Source organism: Eleutherodactylus coqui, chromosome 2 (genome assembly GCF_035609145.1).
Source record: "Eleutherodactylus coqui strain aEleCoq1 chromosome 2, aEleCoq1.hap1, whole genome shotgun sequence".
Taxonomy (NCBI): domain Eukaryota; kingdom Metazoa; phylum Chordata; class Amphibia; order Anura; family Eleutherodactylidae; genus Eleutherodactylus; species Eleutherodactylus coqui.
Genome location: NC_089838.1, coordinates 171,769,716 through 171,797,705, shown reverse-complemented (window position 1 = coordinate 171,797,705; position 27,990 = coordinate 171,769,716). Strand labels below are relative to the sequence as shown.

At 40.0% G+C, this 27,990-nt stretch overlaps 1 protein-coding gene across 1 annotated transcript in view; it reads right to left on the bottom strand.

Moving 5' to 3' along the window:
• Positions 1-27,990, bottom strand: part of MUC19 (mucin 19, oligomeric) — a 176,733-nt gene that overhangs the window by 86,922 nt on the left and 61,821 nt on the right. The window contains exons 22-27 of the mRNA XM_066589311.1: positions 26,839-27,064; positions 23,997-24,114; positions 16,667-16,727; positions 8,784-8,887; positions 1,203-1,416; positions 285-407 (exon numbers count right to left, since the gene is read on the bottom strand). Of these exons, the coding sequence (XP_066445408.1) occupies positions 285-407; positions 1,203-1,416; positions 8,784-8,887; positions 16,667-16,727; positions 23,997-24,114; positions 26,839-27,064 (846 nt within the window). The remainder of the gene's footprint in view (positions 1-284; positions 408-1,202; positions 1,417-8,783; positions 8,888-16,666; positions 16,728-23,996; positions 24,115-26,838; positions 27,065-27,990) is intronic.

Sequence of the window (27,990 nt, the reverse complement as noted above, 5' to 3'; positions counted from 1 at the left end):
CTGGAGTCCAATAGGAGTGACCTTTTATCCTCTACCATGGGTATTTTCAACTACAAAGTTTTGTGCAATACATTGGTATATCCAGTGGTGAAAAGGATGCTGAAAAAACGGCTGGAAGACATTGTATGAGTCCCTGCTGTGGAATAAAAAGTTTGCTTATCTTACCTCTCTCTATGGCGTGTGAACCAGTTTGGCGCTCTAGGACCTGTTAATCTCGATCTTCTGTCTAGCAGCTAGTTTGTATCTGAATTTTATAAAAGAATTAAATATTATCCTCATCTCACCAGGAGGACAAGTACAGCCAGCTACAACCTCTATAGCTTGACTTCCAGTTGGATTTGAACATGTCGTCTGAGAAATAGGGGCACATTCATCAAAGACTTGTGTGTTCTGACACGCTGGTGTTCCTAGTAGAATAAAAAGAGTAGATTGTAAAAGTGATAAGTCAATCATAGATTTGATATATGTTATAGTTAGTATTACTATTCTTTACTCTATAGTACATGCAGGAATACATTAGTACATACATATTTTCTATACATTATGTCACTTATTTATTTTTCTTTGTAATTGGGATAGTAAAATGTGTTTTCTGGACAATTTTTATTGCTGACATATCCTCAATAGTTGATTGGCGGGGTCAGGTGCTCAGGGCCCCGGAAGATCAGTTGTTCACTGTGGACGGCGCAACACAGCGTACAAAGTGGAAGCAGATAGCGCCAACCTCTTTGTAGTGGATGGCACTGGTAATCACAGATGCAGCTCCCATTAAAATTAATGACAGCTCAGTACTCAGAGTTATCTGCTTCCGCTTTGTACCGTACACTGTGTTGTGGTGCTGTCAGTGGGCACCAAATAGCTGATCGGCCAGGGTCCCAAGCAGCAGACACTAGCTGATCAACTATTGATGACCTATCAATACACTTTGCCCAGAAAACTCCCTTAATTTGCATCTTTTCAACTGGCTACCTCTTGCTTGAAATTGCAGAATTTTCCAGCATAACAGTAATACTTTCATTATAAAAATAATTATTACTGAAGAAAAACGTCCTGGTTTTAGTACCCTCTAATTTTGTGCAATAAAACACTAGGGACATGACTAGAAATATCTGGACCCCTTGCAAAAACACACACACATATCTATGCCTATTGTAAAACGTTTAAAAATTCCTACTATTGTATAAAATGTTGCAAATGCATACCACATACTACATCTTTGTCTTTTCTCCAAGCACTCCAAGAGTCTGAGCATCCATTATTCGCAGATAGGAAAGCTACTTTCGCAAATGTTGAACATGCACATGATCTCTTGTCTGTATCTCCACATGTACTGCATTCATAGGCACAGATTTCAGTAAATTTAGTTTCATCTTTAGGCTCCATAGAAAAGTAGCTTTTTAGGATTTCACTACAATACTGAAAAATAAAACAGCAAGTTTAGAGTAAGACTTCTTTCACACTACCATCTCAAAGACGTTGATTGGTCCCTACTGCACTTACTAGCAGGAGCAGGTATTTGATAGAGGCAGCTAAATAGGTATATCTAAAAGAACTTTAGAATTAAGGTCATCAATCCGAGCAAGAATTATCAACTTATGGTCCAGAACAGCGCTGGCACATGCGCAGTGTGGAATGGGGCAAACTGGTTATATGTGCATATTAGAAAGACTAGAAGTAATACTGGGTGCTTATGGGTATATTGAACCTATTGGGTAGAACAAGACGTAAAGCAACTGCTCATTCAGGTCCATAATAAAGCTGCAGGAGCGATATACATAGAAAAGGAGAGAAATGTAAGCCAAATAAAGGTAGAATAAATACTTTAGGGGATTGTTAATACTGTGCAGAATGCTACCGGTGACAATTTAAATAATCATCAAATTAGAAAAAACCCTTATGGAAGCATAACTGACAAAGAACTATATATAAGATATAATATAATAATTATATATTTTAAAAATTGTATATTAAAACATAAAATAATAATATACAAAATAAATTATTAAAGGAGATGTCCCGCGCCGAAACGGGTTTTTTTTTTTTTAACCCCCCCCCCCCCCCCCCCGTTCGGCGCGAGACAACCCCGATGCAGGGGTTAAAAAAACCACCCGCACAGCGCTTACCTGAATCCCGGCGGTCCGGCGTCTTCATACTCACCTGCTGAAGATGGCCGCCAGGATCCTCTGTCTTCATGGACCGCAGGGCTTCTGTGCGGTCCATTGCCGATTCCAGCCTCCTGATTGGCTGGAATCGGCACGTGACGGGGCGGAGCTACACGGAGCTACACGGAGCCCCATAGAGAAGAGGAGAAGACCCGGACTGCGCAAGCGCGGCTAATTTGGCCATCGGAGGGCGAAAATTAGTCGGCACCATGGAGACGAGGACACCAGCAACGGAGCAGGTAAGTATAAAACTTTTTATAACTTCTGTATGGCTCATAATTAATGCACAATGTACATTACAAAGTGCATTATTATGGCCATGCAGAAGTGTATAGACCCACTTGCTGCCTCGGGACAACCCCTTTAATGCTGCTAAAGCACAAAAGGAGGAAGGAATGGCCACATCAATTAAATAGGGGAATAAAACCCCTTTTTCAAGTATATTAGTGACAAAAAGGAGAAATATTTTGGAACTGCAAAAATTAAAGGAATTCCAGGATTGCCTTAACTTTTCAAATTCCAATTAATGTAGGGTCATTAAGGTTTTAATAATATATTTGAATTAACAATGTCCAGCCATTCCTCTTGAGCCCTCTGCCATGTGACCCACAGTAATGCAATTTTCCTCCTTCAGTCGATGTCATATCCATGTTTAAGAATGTTTTAACTTTCGCACTTGTCCATGCACCCTGTCAGTCCTGGGAGTTTACTAGTTTACTATACATAACATGGATGGCTGGACAGGAATAGAAGCTGGCAGCAGTCCCGAGCATGTGCAGTTCCTCAATCCGAATTGAGCATGCTCAGTCATCTCCTTTTGGCTCAGTGAACACTTGCTGACATTGCTAATAGCACTGCAAGCAGAGTCTTACGAAATCTAGAAAATATCTTGTAGATGCTTTAATTCTGCTTAAAGTAAATAAACAGTTCCAATCTGTGTGTGTGTCCTCTCTCTCCCAAAATTGGCATATTGGCAATTTTCTTTCTCTCCCTTCCAATTAAGCATCAAAATTGGAATTTGAGTGATTGTCTGTTTTTTGCTTCTTTCCCATCCGCCCTCGAAATTGGCATTTGTGAAGCTGTCTGTCTCTTTCCTACTCGCTCTCTCCCATCTGCCTTGAAATTGGTAATTGAGAGATTGTCTATTTTTATTCTGCCATCAACCACCAAAATTAGTCTCTCAAATGCCGTTTGTCTCTTTCTCTCCTCCCTCATCCACCACCATAACTGACATTTGGGTGATTGTCTGTCTGTCTTCTCTTTCATCTGCCCCCTAGATTGACATTTGAAGTTTGTCTCTAACAGGCATTCAAGCATTTGTCTATAATATTATTTAAAGTATAAGCAGCCATTGCACTTAGTAGCTTTTCAAAAATGTTTATCAGTTGCCTTTTTAGATACTAATTTTTGTTATGCCTGCATATATTTTAGATAATGCTATAGGTAATTGCTAACTGGCAACTGCTCAACTGTTTGGGAAATGCAAATTCATGTTAAAAGTATTGGTAACACAACTTTGCATTTCCAAAACATTGAGTGCTTGCCAGTCAGGCAAGTGTCTATAACTAGAGCTGAGCGAGTATACTCGCTAAGGGCACATTACTCGAGCGAGTAGTGTCTTAGCCGAGTATCTCCCCGCTCGTCTCTAAAGATTCATGGGCCAGCGCGGGTGACAGGTGAGTTGCGACAGGGAGAGGTGGGTAGCGGGGGGGGGGGGGGGGAGAGAGGGAGAGAGAGATCTCCCGTCCATTCCTCCCCGCCCCCCGCCAGCCCCCGAATCTTTAGAGATGAGCGGGGAGTAATGTGCCTTAGCAAGTATACTCGCTCATCTCTATCTATAACATTTCCTAAAATATAAGTTGCTTTATGGCCCATAATGCTATAGGCGATTGCTTGACTCTCAACCATTTAACGTTAATAGAAATTCAAGTTACAGCTATTTTTACTTCAAATAGTGCCAAACGCAAGTGCTCAACTAGCCATTGCTATGCTGTTTGAAACTTACCTTCTCTCCACCTGCAATGGAAATCTATCACAGGGCACCTCCTTATCTTTTCCTGGAAAAACTTATTGTTTTCATAGTCATAGCATTAGGATCAGATGAAAGCAATTTAGCTACACATCTCAAAGAAGTCTTAAAAAGAGTTAAAGCTGATTTACACGCAACGATTATTGCTCAAAATTCGTTCAAATTATGTATTTTGAGCAATAATTATGCAGTGTAAATGCTCCCATAGTTTGCTTTTCGGCCAAACGATGGATTACATGTGAGCATGAAATCCATCATTCGTGATAGCAGGGGCCGCACGCTGAGTTCTCCACTGGAGCGCTAATAACATTGTTTTCATCTGCAGTCCCAAGGCAGAACAATGGGGTGGTATGCAGATAACAGACCACCTGCTGTTATCTGCATACAGCTAATAAGCTACTAATTGGGATTACTGCCCATTAGCAGCTTATGCAAAATGATCGCTCAAGCTGTCAATCAAACTATCTTTTCAACTAATTTTGAGCGCTCATCTTTGCATGTAAATGGGGCTTTACACTGATCAATATCATGGTAGCAGAGGGTAGATATGGGAAGGGAGTGCCATATATAGTTTATGAATTGATATTTTTCTGCTGTGATGTGACATCAAGAAATACCCAAGATGGCTTCGTCTGATTTCACATTGAGAGTTTATCATCAGAATGCACTACAGCTGCCATAACTAACAAACTGGAGTGGAGTAAGAGTGGGGAGCAAAATTATCATATATGTAATGGATCAGTTTTAGCAGTCAGGAGGTATGGAAGGAGAATACTATACTAGACCGATGTATACTAGACAGATTTTGGGAATAGTAGTATGTAGCACACAAGAACTCTGTGAACAGGAAGTGGTGCAGGATGTAAACATTGCATAGTAGATTCCTCAGAATGAAAAACAGCAAATCAAGAGGAAAGATAATGGATGGACTTCATACAGTATTTTATAATTTATGACTTTTGAAATTTGACTTTGATCTCAGCCAATCCTTTGGGGATACTAACTAGATTAGTGTAGATAAGGCTGTTACTGACCATTTAAATACCTACTTTTGTTCAATATTTTCAGAAGCTGTTTTTCAGAATGATAACAAGATGGATCATGTAACCTAAAGTGATTCAGGATGCATGATTTTGGCCCATTGTTTGTCTGGTGAACAGCACTATGATGGATGGGAGGGTTTAGCTAGCAGACTAAAGTCTATCTATATTCAGAATAAGCCTTACATTTGGGGAAAGCTTTCATCATTGAAGCAATGCGCTTGACCATGCTTCATCAGAGTGGGACAAGTATTGGATGATGTTCTCCATTTGACCCCTTTATATATCTGCGTGGTCATCAGTTAAACTATACACAATGTATGTTTTACTACCTCTTGGAAGTATGGGACATGTCTACATATGTGGTTACAGTTTCACATCCTTTTTGGTTTTCTATCATTCTTGTATAGCATCATGTAACATAAATTAGTGGACATTTTGAATTGTGTCTTTTTCTATCAAGATCTGATGAAATGATCTATTATTCTTTGCATACAAGTTTGCCATAAATGGTCTAGTATGGACTAGTTTATGGTAGGGGCTTAATTGGTTCCCTTCTTTTGTGCACTATTTAGAAGAAAGACATTTGAATGTATTGGCGTAATATTATTTAGACATAGGTTCTTCCACATTATTTGTGTGGAAAAAGCATTGGAATCCTGTTTTTTCTAGAGGATATATCATCCTTATAGCCATTGTATTTTGGATACACTGACAGTAGTTTATATTAGCTGCTCACTTCTGGATATCAGTTTTATGTCCATTATGTTATGTTGGTTTTTAGGCCATTTTTTGATTATGTATATTATTTTCTTTTGCCCTGATACCCTATTTCTCTTTTCACTTTAGAGATCACTCAACTCGGGTGATGTTTGAGAGTGGGGTTGCCCCCTGCTACGGTAGTTCAATCCAATTTTGCATTCCGGGTTTTCTAGGGGGCTTTCTCTTTCTGCCGTTATACAATAGCACCATCTGCTGGCTAGAGCCAGTAATGCGGTATGGGACACGCAGGACAGGCCCCCAACAACAGAGTAGCCAGTAATATACAGTCAGAATACTCTGCCTGAAGTCTTCCAACATCAGAGCTGCACAGCCCTCAATCAGAATGTCTTTAGACGTCAGACAGTGGATTGGTAAGGGTTAACGTGTATTTGCTGCGTACTGTGTATTTTTCGTGAACAATATCAGGACAAAATACGCCCATGTGAGGGAGCCCTTAATAGGATTCTTTTGCCATACTTTTATTTCTACTATTAAAGGTTATGTTTTTAAATAGTGCCCCTATTTGTAAATATTTCTTTACGATTGGGCATGATATTGCTTCTAGATGGAAAGGCTCTGATCCACTGTATTTGTAGTCCAATTTTGTAACTGGAGTTGTGCATTGAAATGCTGAATAAGGTGATGGGTCCATGTGGCATCTACCTCAGAGTTCTTACGGAACTCTAATCTGTGATTGGTTAAGCAAGTCAGTTATAGGTGCAGCAGTTTTCCAACAGATGATCTTCCTAATGATTAAGAATAGCCAATGTTGTACCAATCCATAAGAAGGGTAGTAAAGAAGCAGCTGGGGGATACATGTCAGTTAGTTGGATATCTGTAGTAGTTAAATGAATGGAAATTCTTCTGAAAAAGAAGATATCAGACCACTTAAAACTAACAACCTACTGGACCCCAAGCATCACAGCTTTACTAATGGAAGATCATGTAACACTAATCTCATTGATTGCTTTGACTATGTCGCAAAAGTGATGGATGAAGGTCGTGTTGTGGCTATTGCAGTAAACCTTTTCATACAGTTCCGCATACAGGGTTCAAAGATAAGTTGTTGAAAATTGGACAGAATCCTCCGATAGTTCAGTGGCTTTGCAGTTGCTTAAAAGATGTCAGAGTATTGTTAGAGTATAGTCCTTTTTTGTTATGCTTCTTAAGGATGACACTGATGAAAGGCAAATACCCTGAAGCAGCTGTCTGTACATAGAGTCTGGCTTTGCTTTTAACCCCTTCATGACGCGGCCCTTTTTTTTTCCATTTTCTTTACCCCCCCCCCCCCCCTTAAAAAAATCATAACTCCTTTATTTATTCATCGACGTCGCTGTATAAGGGCTTGATTTTTGCGAGTTGTATTTTTCAATGGTGCTATTTAATATACCATATAATGTACTGAAAAACTTTTAAAAAAATTGTAAGTGGAGTAAAATAAAAAAAACAAAAACAACATTCCACCATCTTTCAGTGTGTCTTGTTTCTACGGCGCACAAACTGCAACAAAAACGACATGATCTTTATTCTATGGGTCAGTACGATTGCTACGATACCAAACTTGTATAGTTTTTTTTTACTATACTACACTATTTTTCAAAGACATTTAATTTTTTCAATTATTTTCGGCGGTCATATTGTGCGCGCAATAGCTTTTCTATTATTCCATCAACGTAGTTCAGCGATTGCTCATTTTTTGCGGAATGTCCTGTAGTTTCCGTTCAGTTCCTAATTCCGTTGCATTACTAATTCAGAATACGTACTTCTTTTTGATCGCTTTTTATTGCGTTTTTTCTGAGAGACAGGGCGACTGAAAAAGTGCCTTACCTGCAGTCTTTATTTTTTGTTTCGGACGACTTTCACCGTGCGGGGTAAATAATGCGCTACTTTGATAGATCGGACTTTTATGGACGCGGCAATACCAAATATGTGTTTTTATTTTATTATTTAGACTTTTTAATTATAGATATGGCAAAAGGGGGGTGATTTAAACATTTATTCCTTTTTTTTGTTTTTTAACAATTAAAAAAACCTTATTGCTCTTTTTTTCACTTTACTTTTAAGTTCCCCTGGCGGACTACAATATGCGATACTTTGGACTCCCCTGCTGCTAGCATACCTGGGTTGACTGCACCTATATCACAAAGGTATCATCTCATAAAGTGATGGCATATCACTAAAATCTGCCATCACTTTACAATTGGTGGAGGTCAGATCTTTGACCCCCAGAATCCTGTTTTTTATTTGCACAGCAGGCCTCAGCCACCCTATGTGCAGGGAAATTGCAACATGCCTCCATTCAAATGGACAGGGCAGGCTGCAGTTACCAGAATTGCTGGGCAGCTGGAAACACCACTGTATAGGGCTAAACTAGTTCTGCATCCACTCATTTTCAGGATTAGCGAGAGACCCTTAGTTCAGTCTCCCACCAACCATGAAGTGATAGCACTTTATTGGTTGGGGTCTGACTTCTGGGACCCCAACAATACTGAGAGTGTAGCAGATGCAGAGTTGAATCGAATGCGGCAGAGTTGATTTAGTGCTGTGCTCTCTTCACAGTTTTCTTCCTATACGGCCATGTCGCTGCAGTGTCACTGTGCAGGAAAAGACAGACTGAATCAGTACTGCCGCCATCATTTTATGAAATGCAAATACCCCTTTAACTGTACATTTACTTTCATGCAATGTGTCATGCATACATATATTGCAGATTAATAACATTTGCTAATTAATAAAAAATTGGCATTGGATTGAATAATATTTTTCATCCACATGGATGTTCATACTTACAATGATGAAATTCTCAAGAGGTGGAATATTAGGGACCACAACGTCTCCTTCCTTCTCAATTATACAGTTTTCAACATAGGTCAACCAGTCCTTAGGTATTGATACTAGAATTAAAATTAAAGAATGTACAGGTATAAAACAGAACAAAGAGAAGCATCAAATTCAAGAGATGAAAATGCAAATAACACCAGTAAAGAACCCAGGCACAAAACACCATATAGTATCTGGTCTGACGACAACATCCAATGATGACAAAAAAAGAAAAAATGGCCAACATTGTAAAATTTTATTTCAATACCAGAATTTTTATTGTCACCCCTTAGGACACATCAGGTGCAATAACACACTACAATCTGAGCACATCAGATCAATAAATATATGTGTTTAGTAGCCAATAGCCTCTGCATTAGAGGGCTTGACTTGGCATGCAGCACTGTTCAATCTGAGTTTGGCATTGAGAGATCCAAATGCTTGCTGGGCAATACAGATGTCAAGGCTAGCATATGACACCCATTGAGCATAATTTGTTTACTCCTTTTATTTAATTCCCAACAGTCACGTTAAAAATGGAAAAACCCTCCCGAGAATGTCCCTTTTTATTGTAGATTTTGAATTTAAGTCTCATGTAAATATATTTGGTGCAGAACTAAATTTTAACCTTAAAATCCAGTAAATGGTTTCCCTTTTTGTGTTCCAGCGGTCATAACTTTTTAATATTTTTGTCAATGTAGTTGTATGATACCTTGTATTTTGCAGGATGAGTTCTAGTTTTTATAGGAGCCCAATTTCAGTTACATATAATGTACTGAATAACTTTCAGCAATTTTCTTTGTAGCACAATAGTGGAAAAACTGTTATTTCACCACTGTTTTTATAATTTATTTTTATAGTGCTGACAGCATGATATTAATACTATGTTGACTTTATTTTATTTGTCACTTTTACCACATTTTTACAGGTTTTATTGTGTTTTATCACTTTTGCAAAACATAAAACAGTTTTTATTTTAAAAAAACACACAAAAAAAACAAAGAACCTGGCACCGCCTATCAGGTCCAAAGCATAGTAATATAGTATGATAGACTGAAAAAAAAATGTCCATCTAGCTCAGCCTATGATATATGGGGGGTGCTATAGAAAAAAAATAAATCATGTCACCCCTCCCCTGTGAAAGGGAGATATACAGGAGAATCACAGATGTCTACTACCTCTGGTCTACCCCTCCATCTCTGCTGCACACACCGACTGAAATGACAACTGTAAATTTAGTATTCCCAATTAAACTTCCAACAGCTGTATCTCCAATTGTATTTGTAAAAGCACACCTAAGGTCGGCTTCACACTGGCGAGGGCGATATCGGGCCATGATTTATGGCCTGATATTGCCCTCGCAAGCCTTCTGAAAACCCCTGGATGCAAGGCGTTTTCACATGGATATAGCCTCGAATCACTTCTGGGCTGAAAGAATCCCTTGGTGTGGCAGTCACAGCCATGGCAGGAGATTGTGATGTTCTTCTATTGTTTTCAGTGGGGCCGGCGCTGTGATATCGGAAATAAATAAAGCATGCTGCGATTTTCTTTTTACACAGCATCGCAAGAGTGAAAACATCACAAATGAGAATGAAACTGTAGTGGCCCAGTGCATGCTTTCCTGGCCCCCTCCATAATGTCATACATGTATGTCTTATGTGGATGGACTGTGCAAAACGGTCTTGTCATTCTGTTATGTGTATTGCACATCTGCAGCGTGTGATGGGTTAAATGTCTGCAAGGTGTGAGCTGTCGGTCTGCAAAAATAACAATTCTGTCCTATGGTATGATAAAAGGTATAAATGTGAGTGCTGGAGAGCGGGAAAGGGGTCCAAGGCTTCTGGAGTCAGAGTGAGGAGGTCCAGCTACATGGGGGCAACTTCAGCCCTCATTTAGTGAAGCTTTGAAGCGTAGGAAAGGTTTCCCGGAGTGCTTGTCTTTGTGATGGAGATGGAGTGAGCCCCTAAGAGAGAGCGAGCAATGAATGAGTAAAACACCAGTGCAGAGGTACTTTTTCTTCTTCCTGTTCACACCGAAGCGTCCTGAAGTCTAGGATTGCTGGGTGGAGGTACTAATCGTCAAGTCTGTGTATATGTATATTATGTATATGTGTATGATATAGATATATATATTAGTGGCAAGTTGGGGTAACTTGCCCGGGATCTCCTGCTTTCTTGCTTACTTTCCCCTGCCCAGGGGTAGCAGGACCGCGATGACATGAAGAAACAGGGTAAAGTCCAAATGCTGGTTCCTCCAGTGTTTATTTTAGTATAGCAGCGTATTCAGTCTACATACAGTCCAGCACGTCATATGCAACTTCACACTGTTGTCCGTCATGGTGCACACAGCAACACGTACCGCTTCCTTCAGCGGACCTTCCAGGAAGGTGACTTCGCCACGACAGGCAATGAGAGAGGGGCTAACTACCCCTTGTCTGCTCTGTGCTTCTAGGTCCCTCACAGACCAGTACAAGGTCTACATAGACCTCAGGCCCCACAGGCCTCAGTGGACCTAAGCTCCACAGGCTTCAAGCACACTGACTTTGTGAGAGAGGGGAAATTTAATCTGTGTAGCCGCACCCTTGCAGGTGCAGGTTAACTAAACCCAACACAGTGACTGCGCTCAAAGGCCCCCTACAGGCCACTGTTGCTACTGCACTGTCACTATATATATATATATATATATATATATATATATATGTGTGTGTGTGTGTGTGTGTGTATCATTTTTCCTGCACTCGGAATACTGCTGATTTTTGTCTTGTACCATTTGGAGTTATCACCCAGTAATGTTATTCCAATCCCTGACCATTCCCAGGGACCTGAGGTACTATACTACTGTCTGTGGCTCGTTTATTTCCTCGCCGATGTTCATTCCGGTGGGTGTCTGAAGGGTGGCGTCACCCGTGACAACCCTTTTACCTGTCCTAAGGTTTATTGGGCATCCCCATGCCAGGGGTGTCCGGAAGAGGTCCAACGCTGCCCTGGCCCTGGCTTCATGCGTCCCTCCGGGAGGGAGCATGGTAAGTGCTGCCGTGACAAGCCAGCATCTTGCCCTTCCAGCTCCTCAGCGCATGCCATGTGTCTGGGGTCACCCTACGGGACACTGCAACACCAATGAAAATCTATGTCAATGTAGATTTTGATGTGCACTTGAAAATGACTTTGGGTAGGTTCACACAGCGGAATCTTGGCAGAATTTTCTGAGGAAAATTCCACCTTAAAAATAACACGCCAAAATCCACAGCTTAAAGCCTTTTTTAAACTCTTTTTTATTGACAATTCAAGGAATACACACAAGTAGGCTTTATTGGTTACACAAGGTTCTGATCATACAGTGCACATTTCTAATACCGAAGTGCATCCACTCTCGGCAGTAACCATCACTTATTCATCACTTATTATGCTGTGTACAGCATACTGTCAGTCCCACACATGTATCCTCATTTTTTATTTTCCCACTTTACCCCATCTCCCCTAAAGTCCTAACATCCCAGTAACATGTTATATAACAGAATTAAAACCTAACTAGTAACTTGCTAAACTGACCCGCAGTGTATCCTCCAGCGAACCTCCCTACTCCATATTCTATCACATGATTTTTAGAATTCCCAACCGGTTCATATAGTTTTGTCCGTAGTACCATGTTGTATTATTGAACTGGTGCATGCACTCCCTAATTCCGCTAGGATCAAGAAATTTTTCTATAAACTCTTTTCATTTTAAGGAATTTTGGGGTTTGGGTTTCCACGCGCCATTCTATCTCTATTTTTTCCATTCTTATAAGGTATTTTAGTTGTTGGATAATATCATTTATTCCCGAAGGTTTGGCTAACAGCCAACTGCTCAAGAGACATCTCTTTCTAATTAACAGAATGGTATGGATCATTTTAGCTTTTTTTGTTTGATCTGGTATTTGGTGAAATGTGAAAATTTGTGGAGTCAGTTATAGGACCTGCCACCCCCACCCCCCATATCTTGTATCAGATTACGGACCCCGTCCCAGAATTAATTTTTCCTTAATTTTTGGGCACCGTCAAATACTGTGCAGAAAGTCAGAATTTGTTAGGGAGCATCTGGGGCAAGCTTGCAATCTAGCTGGGCCGTTGGAGCTCTGAAGTTTGTCGAACCCATATACTGTCCCATGAATTAGCTCGAAATATGTTTCTCGCCACTGTTCGGTCGATATCGCTTGTCTCACAGAGTTTCAACTCTTGATTATTCCCTCAGGTAGTTCTGGGTCTTGTAAATCTCATGCCCATTTTTTGAATAGTCCAGAGCCATTGTCTCCCATCCACCCCTCTCTAAGTCTGGTGTACAATTTTGAGATTGAATGTTTATGTGTGAGATTTTTAATCAAGATGTCAGTTGGGTTAAGTATTGTTTCTTTTGATACATCAACTAATCTTTCCCGTAGAAAATTCTGCACTTGAGCAGAATGGCAGAAAATGGGATGGGGCTAAATTGTATTCCCCTCTCAGTTCTCTAAAGGTCAAAGGTCTTATACCTGGGGATCTCTGGGTGATCTCTTTGCTGCCACATTTCAAACATTTTATTTTCCCTCCCCTCCCTAAATTCTGGATGATTCCATAATTCTATGTGTTTGAAAATTTTAAACGGCAATAGGAACATCTTGCGAGTTATTTTATAGGCTGCTATGGTATCTTTTGCCATGATAGAGTGTTTGTATTCGACAGGGAGGTTTGTATAGCTTGTAAGCATGAGGGTTTTTAGGCTCCATGGGTGAAACAATCCTGCTTCAAGGGCGGTATTTGAGTAATCATTGGGGCCCCGCAAGCCAATTCCAGGAGTGTCTCATGAGGCTGGCGACATTGTATAATTGAATGTCTGGAAAGTTAAGGCCTCCTCGACTCCTGGGGAGCATTAGTTTTTTTCAAAGCAACGCGTGGTCTCTTACATGACCACTCAAAAGCTACGAATGCCGTGTGCAATTTCCCCAAATCTCGTTTCTGGAGTAGAAGCGGTATTGATTGCAGTGGGTATAGTAGTCTTGGAAAGCTAATCATTTTTATTAAATGACATCTGCCAGAGAAAGAGTGGGAGATTACTCCAGTTGTCTAGTTCCTTTGTTTTTTTAAGTATTGTTGGGAGGTAGTTCAATGCATACAGGGATTCCTGTCTCTTGCCAATATTTATGCCTAAATATTTAATACAGTTTTTGGCAATGCCAATAGAGCAGCTTCAAGGTCTTTATCCGTAATTTTGCCATGGGGGGAATATGTCCAGTAGTTCGCATTTGGTGTTGTTTACCTTGAAGCCTGATAGATTCCTGAAAGCCTCCAGTAAGGCAAAGACCCGTGGCAGATTGGATTTTGTTTGGGCGAGCACTAGTAAAATATCCGCAAATAACATGGTTTTAACTGTTTTAGCTCTGACCTTTATGCCTTTGATCTCTGTGTTTTTTTCTAGCAATCGAGCTAACTGTTCGATCACCAGGTTGAACAACAGTAGGGATAATGGACATCCTTGCCTAGTGCCTTACTGTAGAGGAAATTTTGGAGAGAGAAAGCCTGGAGTATTAATTTGTGCCTTAGGGGAGGAGTTGAGATCCCATGAATAGAAACGGAAGGAGCCCTCGAAACCCATCCTGTCCATTGATTCCCTTAGTCATGACCATGAGACATTGTCGAATGCCTTTTCAGAATCTATTGTGAGGAGGGCCGGAGAGCTGTGGGCCGTAGAGTGTAGCTTGATGTCGTTGAGAATTGTTGAAATCTTTCTTCTATTTGTAGTGGCAGAGCATCCTTTTATAAACCCCATCTGCATTGGAGAAATCAAGTGGGGCAAGATAGTGGCTAGGTGATCTGCCATAATTTTGGCAATTAGTTTTAAATCAGTGTTAATTAGGGAAAGCGGTCTGTAAGATTTTGCATCAGTTGGGTCTTTTCCTGGTTTGGGTAGCAACTTAATATATGCTATATTCATGTGAGGGGGAATAGGGCTATCTCGCATATAGCCATTGAATAGATTTTCAAATAATGGAGAAGTCTGGTCTTTTAATATTTTGAAGAATTCCTCCGTATATCTATCTGGTCCCGGAGCTTTATTATTCCCTAACCCTTTAATACCGTCTTTAATTTCTATTTGGGAAATTGGTGAGTTTAGTAATGTGCATTGTTCCTCCGTCAGTATGGGCCAGGATATGTCCGAAAATATGTCATCTTGTGTAATCGTTTTCGATTGTGCTCGTTAAAGCCTTTTTTAAGCAAATCTGCACATGGATTTTACCTATTGAAATGGCAAAACTCGCATGCAGTTTTGCACCAAAAACTGAAGCAGAAGGCTGAAGATTTTGACACATTTTTTACGAGCATAAATCAAGCAGATTTCTGCCATGTGAAAATAGCCTTAATTCTGCCACCAATTCCACTTCAAAATCTGTATGTAGACTTGCAGGTTTTAGAGCAGAATCCAGCAGCAGCAATTGTTTCCAAAGACTGCTATTTATCTCAAGAAAGAATATTTTCACATCTAGTTTTAAGATAAATGTAGAGTTAGGGCTTCCTTACATCTGCACTTAGTTGTCTGTTGAATTGGTCCATCTGAGGAGCAGCAAAATGGAAAACAACAGTTGCACTTAGGTTCCCATTGCTTTCAATAAGAACTGAAATACTTTAGTTCAACTCAACCTGCATCCGTTCCATTTGATTTCCATATTTTAACCCGTTAAGGACAACGTGCCATAAATATACTGGGCTTTAATCCTGCACCATAGTAAAAATACGGTGCAGGATTAAATCTACTGCAATCTAGCTGGAGTAGGTCAGCTCCTCAGATGTCATTGACAACTAAGGACCAAGAGAAGAAGGCAGAAGCAGTTTTTAACTGCTTCTGCCTACTGTTTTGTGGGCTACATAACACTCAATAAGCGCTATGTAAAGAATAAACAGGGGCATTTTTTTCTCTGTAAATGAGGCTCCTGCGGATACCCCAATTACATTGGAAATGTGTGAAATAGAATAAAATGACACTGAAGTCTCTCAGAAGTCTAATATGATGACAGGGGGATATACATGTTAAAAAAATAGTTACAAAAATTAATTTAAAAAAAAATGACAGAACAAACATATATCTAAAAAAAGCAACCCTCCACCGACACCAACCTAAACAGTTGCCATATCCTCCCTGCAATCCAAGAATACACAAATAATATATCAAAAACAAAATGAAGAACCCATTCCTGTACTTTATTTTAGCATAAATATACTAATTTTAAAAACAAACTACTAATGTAAAAAAAATAGCTTTTTAAAGATTTTTACCTGTCATAAAACAAAAATACTGAAAAAAGATGTAAAAGATTAAATAAAAACATTTAAACTTTAAAAAGTGTCTGGTCCTTTAGGACCAAAACATTCTGGTTCTTCAGGGCTTAAATTGAAATAAGGGCCTTTTCAAACTAGCGTTTTTAATCTCTATTTTGCTGTTCCGTTGTGGGAAGAGCAAAACATTAAAAAAAAAATTGAGTTTTACATCCCATAGAAATGTATTGAAATGGAAGACTTCAGTTTCAAGAGGTTTCTGTATTTTCAGTCTCCATTCCACAACTGTATAGAGTTTTGCCCTTGATCAGATCTGAACCTAGAACCCCGACACTGCAAGGCAACAGTGTTAACTGCTGAGTCACATTCATTGAAAAGGAAGAGGCACCACCGGATGCATTACAAAAGTGGAAATTATGGTATTCATTTTATTAGATATTCTATTCTTCAAAAACTGGATGCATTCAGAAAGAAAGTAAAAAAGTGTTGATGTCAACGAGCCCTTAAATACAACATTGTAGAAAGACAGGCAGACAACTGGATGGTAGGCATAGTAAATAGATAGTTTTACCTGAAGTAGCTTGAGCATCTCCACAAAGTCCACAAGTTTTAAATTTCTTCTCAAGTAGTAGCTAAAGATTCAAAACAAAATATTTGTTACTCTCAGCCCAACTGAATTTTCATACTTTTTTCATACATTAAAACAGTAGCACTGACAATCATCTGTCATCAGACTGTCTTCACACAGGGTTTAATTTACCCCACAAATAAATCAGTCAAAAAATAAGCATATTGGTTGAGATTTGCTGTGGATTTCGTCCTTTACAGTTAAAGGTTGTAATCCACAGGAATTCCTAGGCAAATCCACATCTAGACAACCTACAAGAACACATTTCTCAGCTAAGTGTAGGAATGTTTCAGTGCATGATATACTTAACCCCTTGAGTGGCACGCCCGGAAATTTTCCGGGATGAGCTCTACTGCCGATAGTGATATAGCCCGAAAGATTTACGGGCTATGTTTCACTATGGGAGCTGCAGAGCACACTGCCATAAGCTGTGGCAGTGTGCTCTGCCTGCATAGACCCACACAGAGCAGTGGAGGACTTTGAAAAACAGAAGCAGGAAGATATTGCCGATCTGCTGGCAATCTCCAGCTTCTATTTTCAAAGTCCTGTACTGCTTTGTTTGCAGGTTGCCATAGAGACCATTGGTTTGTCAGAAGCCAGACGATAGTCTCTGTGGCAGGGAGAGCTGGTGCTTGGCTGTCAGAGGATAGCCAGGCACCAGCTCTATACAGCAGAGAATGGAGAAAACCTCCAATCTCTGCTTTGCTAACCCTTTAAATGCTGCAGTCTATGCGACTGCAGCATGTAAATGGTTGTCACCATCGGACCCCCAGAATGTGATAAGGGGGTCCTGATGGGTCTCTGTGGAAGTCCCCTAAAGGGACAAAAAAAATTTTTTAAAAGGTTAAAAAAGGTAAAAAATTGTTTAAAAAAAATTAATATAAAAACACTTGTCGCCCTTTACTTTGTAAAAAATAAATTACAAAATTACACGTGTGGTATCCCTGCGTCATAATGACCCAGAGAAGGAAGTTAGTACATTATTTAACCTCTTAATGACATGGCCCCTTTTTTCTCCTTTTCTTTTCCTCCCCGTTTAAAAAATCATAACTCCTTTATTTATTCATCGACGTCTCTGCATGAGGGCTTGTTTTTTGCGGGACGAGTTGTATTTTTCAATCGTGCTATTTAAACTACCATATAATGTACTGAAAAACTTTTACAAAATTCTAAGTGGAGTAAGAGGCTGGTGCTGCTACTTTGTTGTTTTTGTTCCTGCAACTTTATTTTGGGGGAAACTGGGTTTATTCATTTGATTTGCCTAGTGATAGGATCGTCTATCTCCCTCTTCTTTGAGGTTATATTTTCCCGATTTTGGGAATAACCGATTAGCTAGAAGCTGACTGATTTTGTTCGCAAAAAACTTTTTGGTGGTTCCTGATGAGGCTACGCCATCCGTAGCGGAAACGCGTTGAACCCACAAAATAATTTATTTGGCAGTTTGGTGTACTGCACTTTTTTCGGTTGACTGCAGCTCACAAAAAACTGTGTTGAGCTTTAGCACCTAGATGTCAGCTATATATCTGATTTCTTTAAAATTAGACGAAAAAGCGTGAATGCTCTCACACTTACGGCATTTTTGACAGCCAAGACAGCATTTCTCTATGGGAGGAATAACGCACCTGCTCTAAAAGCAGATGTGTTTTTCTATGTCTCTCATTTATTGAATAGCTGTAGCTATCTAAGCAAGCCAGGAACATCATCTTTAGTGAGCCGACCTAGTTTCTACTCTAGCTCTAGGACGTATACCACTGGGTACAGGGATAGAAATTCCGATACCGTTGGTACAAAATATCGGTCTCCTAGGTGATTTATGCACTGTTTTCCCCTTCCTAAAATACAGGGGTGCAGCTTTTATTTATGTATTTGTGTGTCTAGAATTTAGGACTTTGTGATACAAATTCCTTTTTATTTATTGATGATTAAAAGTTATGTTTTAGAGATATAACAGAACCCTACTGTGACAAAACATTATGGTTCAGAGAGTTTACGAATTGCTGAAACTGGATCATGTTCCCCGTCCAGAGAAGCAGAATGTCATCAATATATCGTGCCCAAAATAAGATGCATTGTGACCATTGGTTATTGTCCTCTGAAAAAACAACCTTTTCCTCCCACTGCCCAGGTATAAATTGGCATACGATGGGGCACATGGAGTCCCCATCGCAGTACCCCTGAGCTAGTGGAAGTACTTTGAGTCAAAAATAAAGAAGCTGTGAGTAAGAATAAACTCTAACAATGAGAGGACAAAATCATTGTGTCTGGACATATAAGAACCTCTTTGTGAAAGAAAATGCAGTGCCGCATTAATACCACCCTGGTGTAGGATGGAACTATATAGGGCTTCCACATCCAAGGTGGCACTTAGGGTACCAGGTTCAACAGAGATGTTCTGAATCTGTCGAAGTAAGTCCATGGTATCCCTTGCAAAAGAGGGCAAAGAGGATACGAAAGTTCTCAAAATCTTGTCAACATATTGGCTAGGATTCTGGGTTAGATTGTTAATTCCTGATATAATTGGCCTCCCTTTTAGAGGGTTATGGCCCTTATGCACTTTGGGAAGCGCATAGAATGTTGACGTTCATGGGGTGTCATTTAGCATGAAGCAGTATTCAGATTCACTGATATATTGACTTTCTTTTCCTTGAAGCAATAAATTTTTGAGCTCAATCAGAAATTTTTGCGTGGGATCATTTTTTAGTTTTGCATAGGTATCTTTATCATCCAAGATAAGGGTACACATCTGGATGTACTGTTCTATGTCCATTAGAACCACGTTGCCACCCTATCTGAGGTTTTGATAATCAAGGTTTCAGTATTCTTTAGATTATTGAGTGCTAGAAATTCCTGTTTTGTCATGTTGGGAAACCGATATGTCTTCGGCCGCAATGTTTTTATATCTCTTAAGACTAGTCTCTCAGACATGTCCAGTTCTGGACAATAGATCGCTGGAGGTGAAGATTTATTCGATGGTTTTAAATCTGTGAAGGGATCAATACCTAATTTTCTAGTGATTCCAGAGTATTAATTGCTAGTAGGTCTCCCACTTCTAAGCCTAGCTCCTGTGCTCGTGTTTTGTCCTTTTGAAGAAAGTATTTTGATTTTAATGCAGAATTTGATGGGGATTTGCAGCTAATTTCACACTTCCAGTTGAATAGTTGATATATACGGCAAATCTACATAAAAATCCATGTCAAAATCCTCTACAATGATTACTGACCTGTCCTAATAGCTCATCATTAAAAAAATGTCTGAAATACTCCTTTAACTTTCAGGGGTTAACACATAAAACACCTACATGGAATGTATAAAGTTTTCTGTTTATTTTGTCTTAAAGGGGTTGTCCCGCGCCGAAATGGGTTATTTTTTTTTTCAATAGCCCCCCGTTCGGCGCGAGACAAACCCGATGCAGGGGTTAAAAAAAACAAACGGATAGTACTTACCCGAATCCCTGCGCTCCGGTGACTTCTTACTTACCTTGCGAAGATGGCCGCCGGGATCTTCACCCTCGGTGGACCGCAGGTCTTCTGTGCGGTCCATTGCCGATTCCAGCCTCCTGATTGGCTGGAATCGGCACACGTGACGGGGCGGAGCTACGAGGAGCAGCTCTCCGGCACGAGCGGCCCCATTCAGAAGGGAGAAGACCGGACTGCGCAAGCGCGTCTAATCGGGCGATTAGACGCTGAAAATTAGATGGCACCATGGAGACGGGGACGCCAGCAACGGAGCAGGTAAGTGAATAACTTCTGTATGGCTCATAATTAATGCACAATGTACATTACAAAGTGCATTAATATGGCCATACAGAAGTGTATACCCCAACTTTGTTTCGCGGGACAACCCCTTTAATATTGTTTCTTTCAGTTTTAATTGCAGGTTGTAATGCAACAAAACAGGAAAAACACCAATGTCTGGTAAACTAGTGCCTCAACATTAGATTTGATTGATGGCTACTATGACCAACAACAAATGATGGAGGAGGCAAAAAATGGGCAAGCTCCATCGGAATATGCACAATAGAAAGAACAACGCCGTAAGATTATACAGCTTTCTGCCAACACCAGTTTGAGCATATACATTTGTCCGGGTGATCATGGACATGCACAATACCATATCTGGGATTCTAGAATCAGGTGGAGCCATAATTCACCCAACACCGTTAGAATTATCCCTAATAGGATTCAATGGACACTATATTGATATACAGTATTAGAATTTTACTATATGTATTGTATTAAGGCACTTTAATGATGGGATAATATATCCAAAGGTATACAAGCATATTAAAAATAATTCCTGTTTTGTCTGCAAAAAAGACCTTTTCTTTATACATGTGCCGTTCCGTATGCCATGTGTGCTTTTTATTTCAGTACGTCATCCGATTTGCATTGAAAAGAAAACTAAAGCAGGTCCATTTCTTTGTTTATGCATTTTTTTAGCAGCGAATTCATGAAATATGGACAGCACGCAGATAGCATTTAAATGTGTTCCTTTTTTTGGATTGCCGTTAACTTCAGTGGGCAAGTCAATGTCTACAAAATGGATCAGAAAAGTGCACGGCATGTTTTTTTCACACCTGTGTGTGTTTTGGCACACTGACTACTATGGGTCTCTGAGCTGTCCAAGTCTAAATTCTGTTGCACCAAAGCTTTATTTACGCACACAGATGATCGCTCAAAATTAGTCAGAAATTGACAGTTTTGAGCGATCATGTTGCATAGGTACTAATAGGCTAATGAGCTCATTAGCAGCAAACTAGCTTCATTTGCGTGTATTTAGAGAACAGCGGGTTGTCTGTTCTCTAAATACATCACTATTGTTCTCCAGCAGGACAGCACCTGAAAGAATGTTATCATTTACAAGCAACGATTATCGCTCAAAAGATGGCTTTTGAGCGAATTTTGAACGATAATCGTTGTGTGTAAAAGGGTCTTAACTTTTGGAGCCGAAAGATTGCTCGGTGAATTTCCTTACTAAAAACTTGCAGCTATGGTATGCTGACAACCAATGTTTCATCTATTAACCCATTTAGGACCAGCCACGGTATATATACGGCGGCTGGTCCTGGTCTTAGAGCCCCGCCGATAGTAAAAATATGGCGGTGCTCTAAGTCTCCTGCCTCTGCAATCAGTCAGAGGCAGGAACGGGTTATCAGCTGTTAGTGACAGCTGATAACCCGGAGCAGAAGGCAGGAGGGGTTTTTAACCCTTCCTGCCTTCTGCTTCCCGATATACAGTGCTCAATGAGCACTGTATGGGCAAAGTGAAAGTAAGAAGTACTTTCACTACGGGAGCCTCGGGGGGTCATGTGACCTCCTGGAATTCCCTGCTATGCAGAGCTGGAGGGTCAGACTTAGACCCTGGCAGCTCTGCAGGTGACTAATGTCACCACAGGGGTTGCTTTCCCCTATAACTAGGGCTCCTATGGACGCCCTAGCTATAGTGGGAAAGTGTCAAATAAAGTAAAAAGAAAGTGAACGTCCCCCAGAGGTCTTATATGACGTAATGGGGGACATAGATAGTAAAAAAACACAATTATATAAATAAGTAAAACAAAATAACAGAATAAAACAACAATACATACAAAAGAAAGAGAATAACACAAAGCAGATGTCAACAAAAACCGTCGCCATATGCGCCCTGTAAACCAAAACCATACATACTATATATCAAAACGTCCGAAATAAATAGAGGAACTCATTTCCATACTTTATTTTAGTGTAAATATAAAAATAATTTTTTTTAAAACTATAAATGTTTAAAAAAATCATTTTTTTTAGCATTTTACCCCCAATAAAACTAAAAAACGGGGAAAAAAGTCAGTGAAAAAGATATTAAAAGAATAGTCCTATATGTCACGGAAAAAAAACGCAGCAAAAATAATTTTGGTAGCTAAAGGAAAAAAAATGGAGCAGTAAAACCGCCACATGGGTAAAATCCCTAAGAAGTGTCTGGTCCTTAAGGTACAAAACAACCTGGTCCTTAAGGAGTTAATAAAGGGACATTTTGTGCTTTGCTTTTCTATACAGAGGGCCACCGCAAGACAAAGGAGATACTGTGCAGTATCTATTTGCCTTTTTTTTTTTTTACAATGGGATCATATGGGTGGTAGAAGTCACTGTATGGCATCCATCGCAAGCCTCAATCTTTGAATTAATGCACAGCGAATAACTTTTGCAGATAAAAATCATAGCACCCCGGAAAACCCTCGCTCTGCATAATCCTCGGAATTACTTCAATAGCTTCAATAGAGGCACCTGTAAGCTTTTCCCTGCATTGGATGTGGCTAAAATGCCTGCCTTTTTTATTAAACCAGCTTTCAAAGGAGTCTATGGGAGGCATACCGTATATTGGTCAAAAGATAGAACCAGAATTTTTTTTTTGGCCACTGTATATATGCATTGGTGCGTATTTCGGTCGCGTGTGTTTTTTTTCGATTAAACGTTTTTACACACTGTATATCCGCCCATGTGAACGACTGCATTGGAAACCAATGTCGCAGATGGTTGCGTAAGTCAGTCAGGCGTATAAACGCGCTGTAAAGGCGCTTATGTGAATAAAGCCTCAGGATGCTGAAAGTCCATGCAGTATGTTCTAAACCAAGTGGGGACCCATATGAGAAGTGGAAGGAATTGAGTGTTTGAACATTTTGGATCCCTTACGGTCCCCCAAAACGTTGCATGAGTATGCAGACCCTTGTTTTCCTCCTGCAGCATCTCCACTAATGTGTTCACACCATTGGTGAAGTTCTGTCTTGCATTGCACTTGCTGCTATCAGCTTGTTCTTTTATACATTAATATATAAAGCCACAATGTACATTTGCAAAAGAAGGGAGCCTATCGGCAGTCTTTTTGCGCACCAAAATACGCAGCATTTACTCCTGTGTATTTTTGCTCGCCCATTGATTTCAATGGGCTATTATGGTGTGTAATACGCACCAAGATTGGACATGCTGCGTTTTATTCACGCAACTGTTTTCACACAGCTTTGAATGAACCTATTGAAATCAATGTACTCTATTCCCTGCATGATACACTGCATATTTATGTTCGTGTGAATGAGCCCTTAGTTAATACTTATGAAAAATCTGAGAACACAGTGTACACAGAGTCTAATGCTTACTAAAAGCTGCTACACGTTGTCTAATCCTCAAGGCCCAAGAGACCCAAGGCCTGAAGCAATTAAATAATAGATCCTGGTAGAGAAATTCACAAAGTACACATATCAGTTGGTTTATTTATATTTATGTTAAATTGAGTATGAAAATACTTACTTGAAATCCTAGTTCTGGATGTGCAGTCAAACTTACTCCAACCCCAGGAAAGTAGAATACTGTATACATGCCATGATTGGAGATGCTGCACAATTTACTGATATGAGGTACAGTAACACTGTATTAAAAGAAAAAATAAAACAATATAATACAAAATAGGACATAAAACTACTCATTTAAAAATCTATTTGACAAAGGGAATCTGTCAGCGTCATTGAATGGCCCAAGAGAGGGAAGGAGTTCTTTCTGTCTCCCAAATATCCACCCCTAAAATGAGATTGCAATGTGCTGCCCCACGGATTGGCAGCATGTCCACAGTGACAGCTGTGGGTATGCCGCGCATCAGACGGCTTCTATTTACTTCAATGGAAGCAGTCCCTGCGTGATCCACAGGAAAATAGAGCATGCTGCGACTTCTTCACGCACGTGCAATCTGCACGCTGGGAAAAAATTACATTCACATGCTTTTAGTTGCTTTGCGGATGTTAATGCATCCCTATGGGCGGCTTGATCTGCGAATCACCTGTGCGGGTTCCGCAAATTAAATCTGTCTTTGGACATTGGGCCCTAGGCCTCATGTCTACGGGCACGCTAGGATTTCAAGTGCAGCAGATTCCATCAGTGCCCACAGCCATGGACATTTTCTCACCTATCCGGATGCAGTGCAAGTCTTCTCCATCCTGGCCAGATCTTCTTTTCTTCTGCACTGCGAGGTATGCGGGCATGCTAGCCGGTGTACCGCGCAGTCCTTTATTTTTTTTAAACTCCTGCTTTACCGCGGATTCGTACAATAAAAATTGAACACTGCTTATTCAGCACACCAAAAGCCAAAAAAAAACCAGGCAAAATGAACAAAATAAGCATTTTGCCTTAGTTTTTCTTAAAAAATGCAATAAAAGTGATCGAAAAAGCTGTATGCACCCCAAAAGGGTACAAAATCAAGCCCTTACAGAGCTCTAAAAAAGTTATGAGCCTTTGAATGCAACAATGTAAAAGTAATAGTTTAAAAAAAGTTCTTATTGTGCAAAAGTGGAAAAATCTGAAAAAATTATAATATTTTTGGTATTGTTTTAATCGTACTTACCTGCAGAAAAAATGTATCATGTCATTTATGCTGTATCATTAACCCCTTAAGGACATGGCCTATTTTTGCGTTGAGGACCAAACAATTTTTGGCATTTTTTCATCTCCATTTTTCAAAAGCCATAACTTTTTTATTTTTCTGTCGACGCGGCCGTATAAGAGCTTGTTTTTTACATGGCGAACTGGAGTTTTTACTGGTACCATTTTTGGTTACATAGACTACATTGTAAAACTTTTATTATTTTTTTTAAGATCGTAGGGAGAGAAAACGCATCAATTCTGCCATAGATTTTTTATAAATGACACTACATTTTTTTCTGCGGGTTGATACAGTTACAAGGATACTAAAATTTTTATATTTTTTTTAGGTTTTTCCACTTTTCCACAATAAAAACCCTTTTTTTGGAAATTATAATTTTTTCTAAACTCACTGCATTCAAAGTCCTATAACTTTTTTATTTTTCCATGGACGGAGCTCTCTTAGGGCTTATTTTTTGCAAAACGAGCTGTAGATTTTATTGGTACCATTTTGGGGTACATACTTTTTTAAATCACTTTTAGGCCTTAGTCACACGGGTGTTTTTTCCCACGATTTGCGGATCGCATGACGGATGCGCATCCGCAAATCGCATGACTGGGCCAAAAAATCGCCAGAAAAAACTGCTCCTAGCCGGAGCCGGAGCTCTCCAGTGCATTGAATTCAATGGAGCCGGCAATACAGCCGGCTCCATTGAAAGCAATGCGCTGCGGGCGATCTCACGATGAATTGTCGGGAAGGGCTTAAATATATAAGCCCTTCCCTGTAATTCATCCAGAAATGTGTTAAAAAAATAAATATATATATATACTCTCCTTGTCCCGGCAGACGGAGTTTAGCCGCGGCCGGCGGCAGTTCTCCTGAACTGCTCTCTGTAGTATTCAGCAGCCGGGGATTTAAAATCCCCGCCTGCTGAATGAACTGCCTCTGATTGGTCACAGCCTGACCAATCAGAGGCGGCTCTCACTCACACCTATTCATGAATTCATGAATGGGTGGGAGTGAGAGCTGCCCCTGATTGGTCCCTGCGCTGAGCCAATCAGAGGCAGCACTCACTCACCCATTGGAGTTCTTTAACTCCAATCTATTTTACTATCTACCTGTTTACTTGGTAGCTTAAATTACGAACTTTTTCTTGAAACCCATGCTTTGCATCAAATAAGCCAAATTTTATGACAAACCCCGAGGCCCTAATACAGCAGTACTGCTCTCATAGCAGCCTAAGGCAAATTAGATTTTGAGCCCTATCTCAGACACACACTAGGGTCAACTTTAGGGAGCCAATTGTTTTTTGAGTATGTGATCTTCATGCAGATGTCTGTGGTCAAAATTGAACCCAGGAATCCAGTGCTACAAGTCTACGGCATGTAAATTTAGCCTAAATTGTAATCATTGCGTAGGTACTAGGTATGTTTTTTTGTATATTCCATATTCTGGTCAATTATGTAAGCTTTGAATAAATGGAGCAAAAATATATAAATTGTCTAATAACTTTCGCAAAAGTTCTAAAGATATATAGCATATAAAAAACACATAGGTTAAAAAGACGCTCATGTAAATTAGTTATTTAATTGTAGAGGGCAAAATAGCCATGTTTACCATTCTATAGGAATATATTAGCATCCTAGTTAACAATTTGTCGGATAGTTTGAAGATTTATTTTTTTTAAAGATAAGTGACTGTTTCAAAATTTGTCAGTTCTGTAAAATTATGTCTACTCACCCTTGTCCGTTTTTTTTAATGTCATTATTGACCATTTCAATTTCCATGTTGTTTACTCTCATCCTTATTAGATCGAAGCCTGAATTACTGCGCTTGCATTCGACACTGAATTCTTGAGCTTCATCAGCACAGTGATGGGAAACATCCAGAGTGCTCTGGGTGAGGCCAAAACCTAGCACACCATTAAATGTTCTAAAACTTCCTGATCCCCACATATCACAGACGGCTGTAAAAGAAACATACAGTTACTAGTTCTGGTAATGATACAAGATCCTTTGTGCTTGTTACCAGGGGCATACTTAAAGGCTCAGAGGCCCAGGTACAAATGTTCAGCTTGAACCCCCCTGATCCCCTGATGCAACTTCAGTTCACAACCACAGCCACAGTCCTAAAATATGTATACATCAGAATTGGTATATATTAGGCAACTACTCGTATTATAACATAACAGGCTTAGATACAGCAATAGTGCCCCTATTTGTACCCTCACGAGGTAATAATACTTCATTTGTGCAACAAAGTAATATGTCCCCACTGTGCCCCTGGCAAGATAACACTGCTCTCCAAGTAATGGTGGCCCCTCTATGCCCCCGCCCCCAAGAAATGGTGGTCCCTCTGTGTCCCACCAAAATAGTAATTGTCCCACTGTGTCCTCCCCAAAGTAATACTGATCTCTCTATGCCCTCACAAAGTGATTACAGTCCCTTTGTTTCTCTCCAAAGTAATACTGGTCTTTCGAGTCCCTGCCCCCAAAGTAATAGTAACAGTGGTACTCTGTGCCCCTGCTTCACTACAAGTCATTCTGTTCTTGGAAGCAGTGTATTTATGTGGGTGTATGGAGTAACACTTCTCTCTTTGTGGCCGTGGATGCATCAGAGGGGTGGAATTTCTACACATTATATCTAACTATATATATATATATATATATATATAAAGACGAAAGCCCTGACTGACTGACTCACTGACCGACTCACTCACTGACCGACTCACTCATTCACTGACTGACCGACCGACTCACCGACCGACTCACTGACCGACCCACTGACTCACTCACTCACTGACTCACTCACTGACTCACTCACTCACTGACTCACTCACTGACTCACTCACTGACTCACTCACTCACTCACTCACTCACTGACTCACTCACTG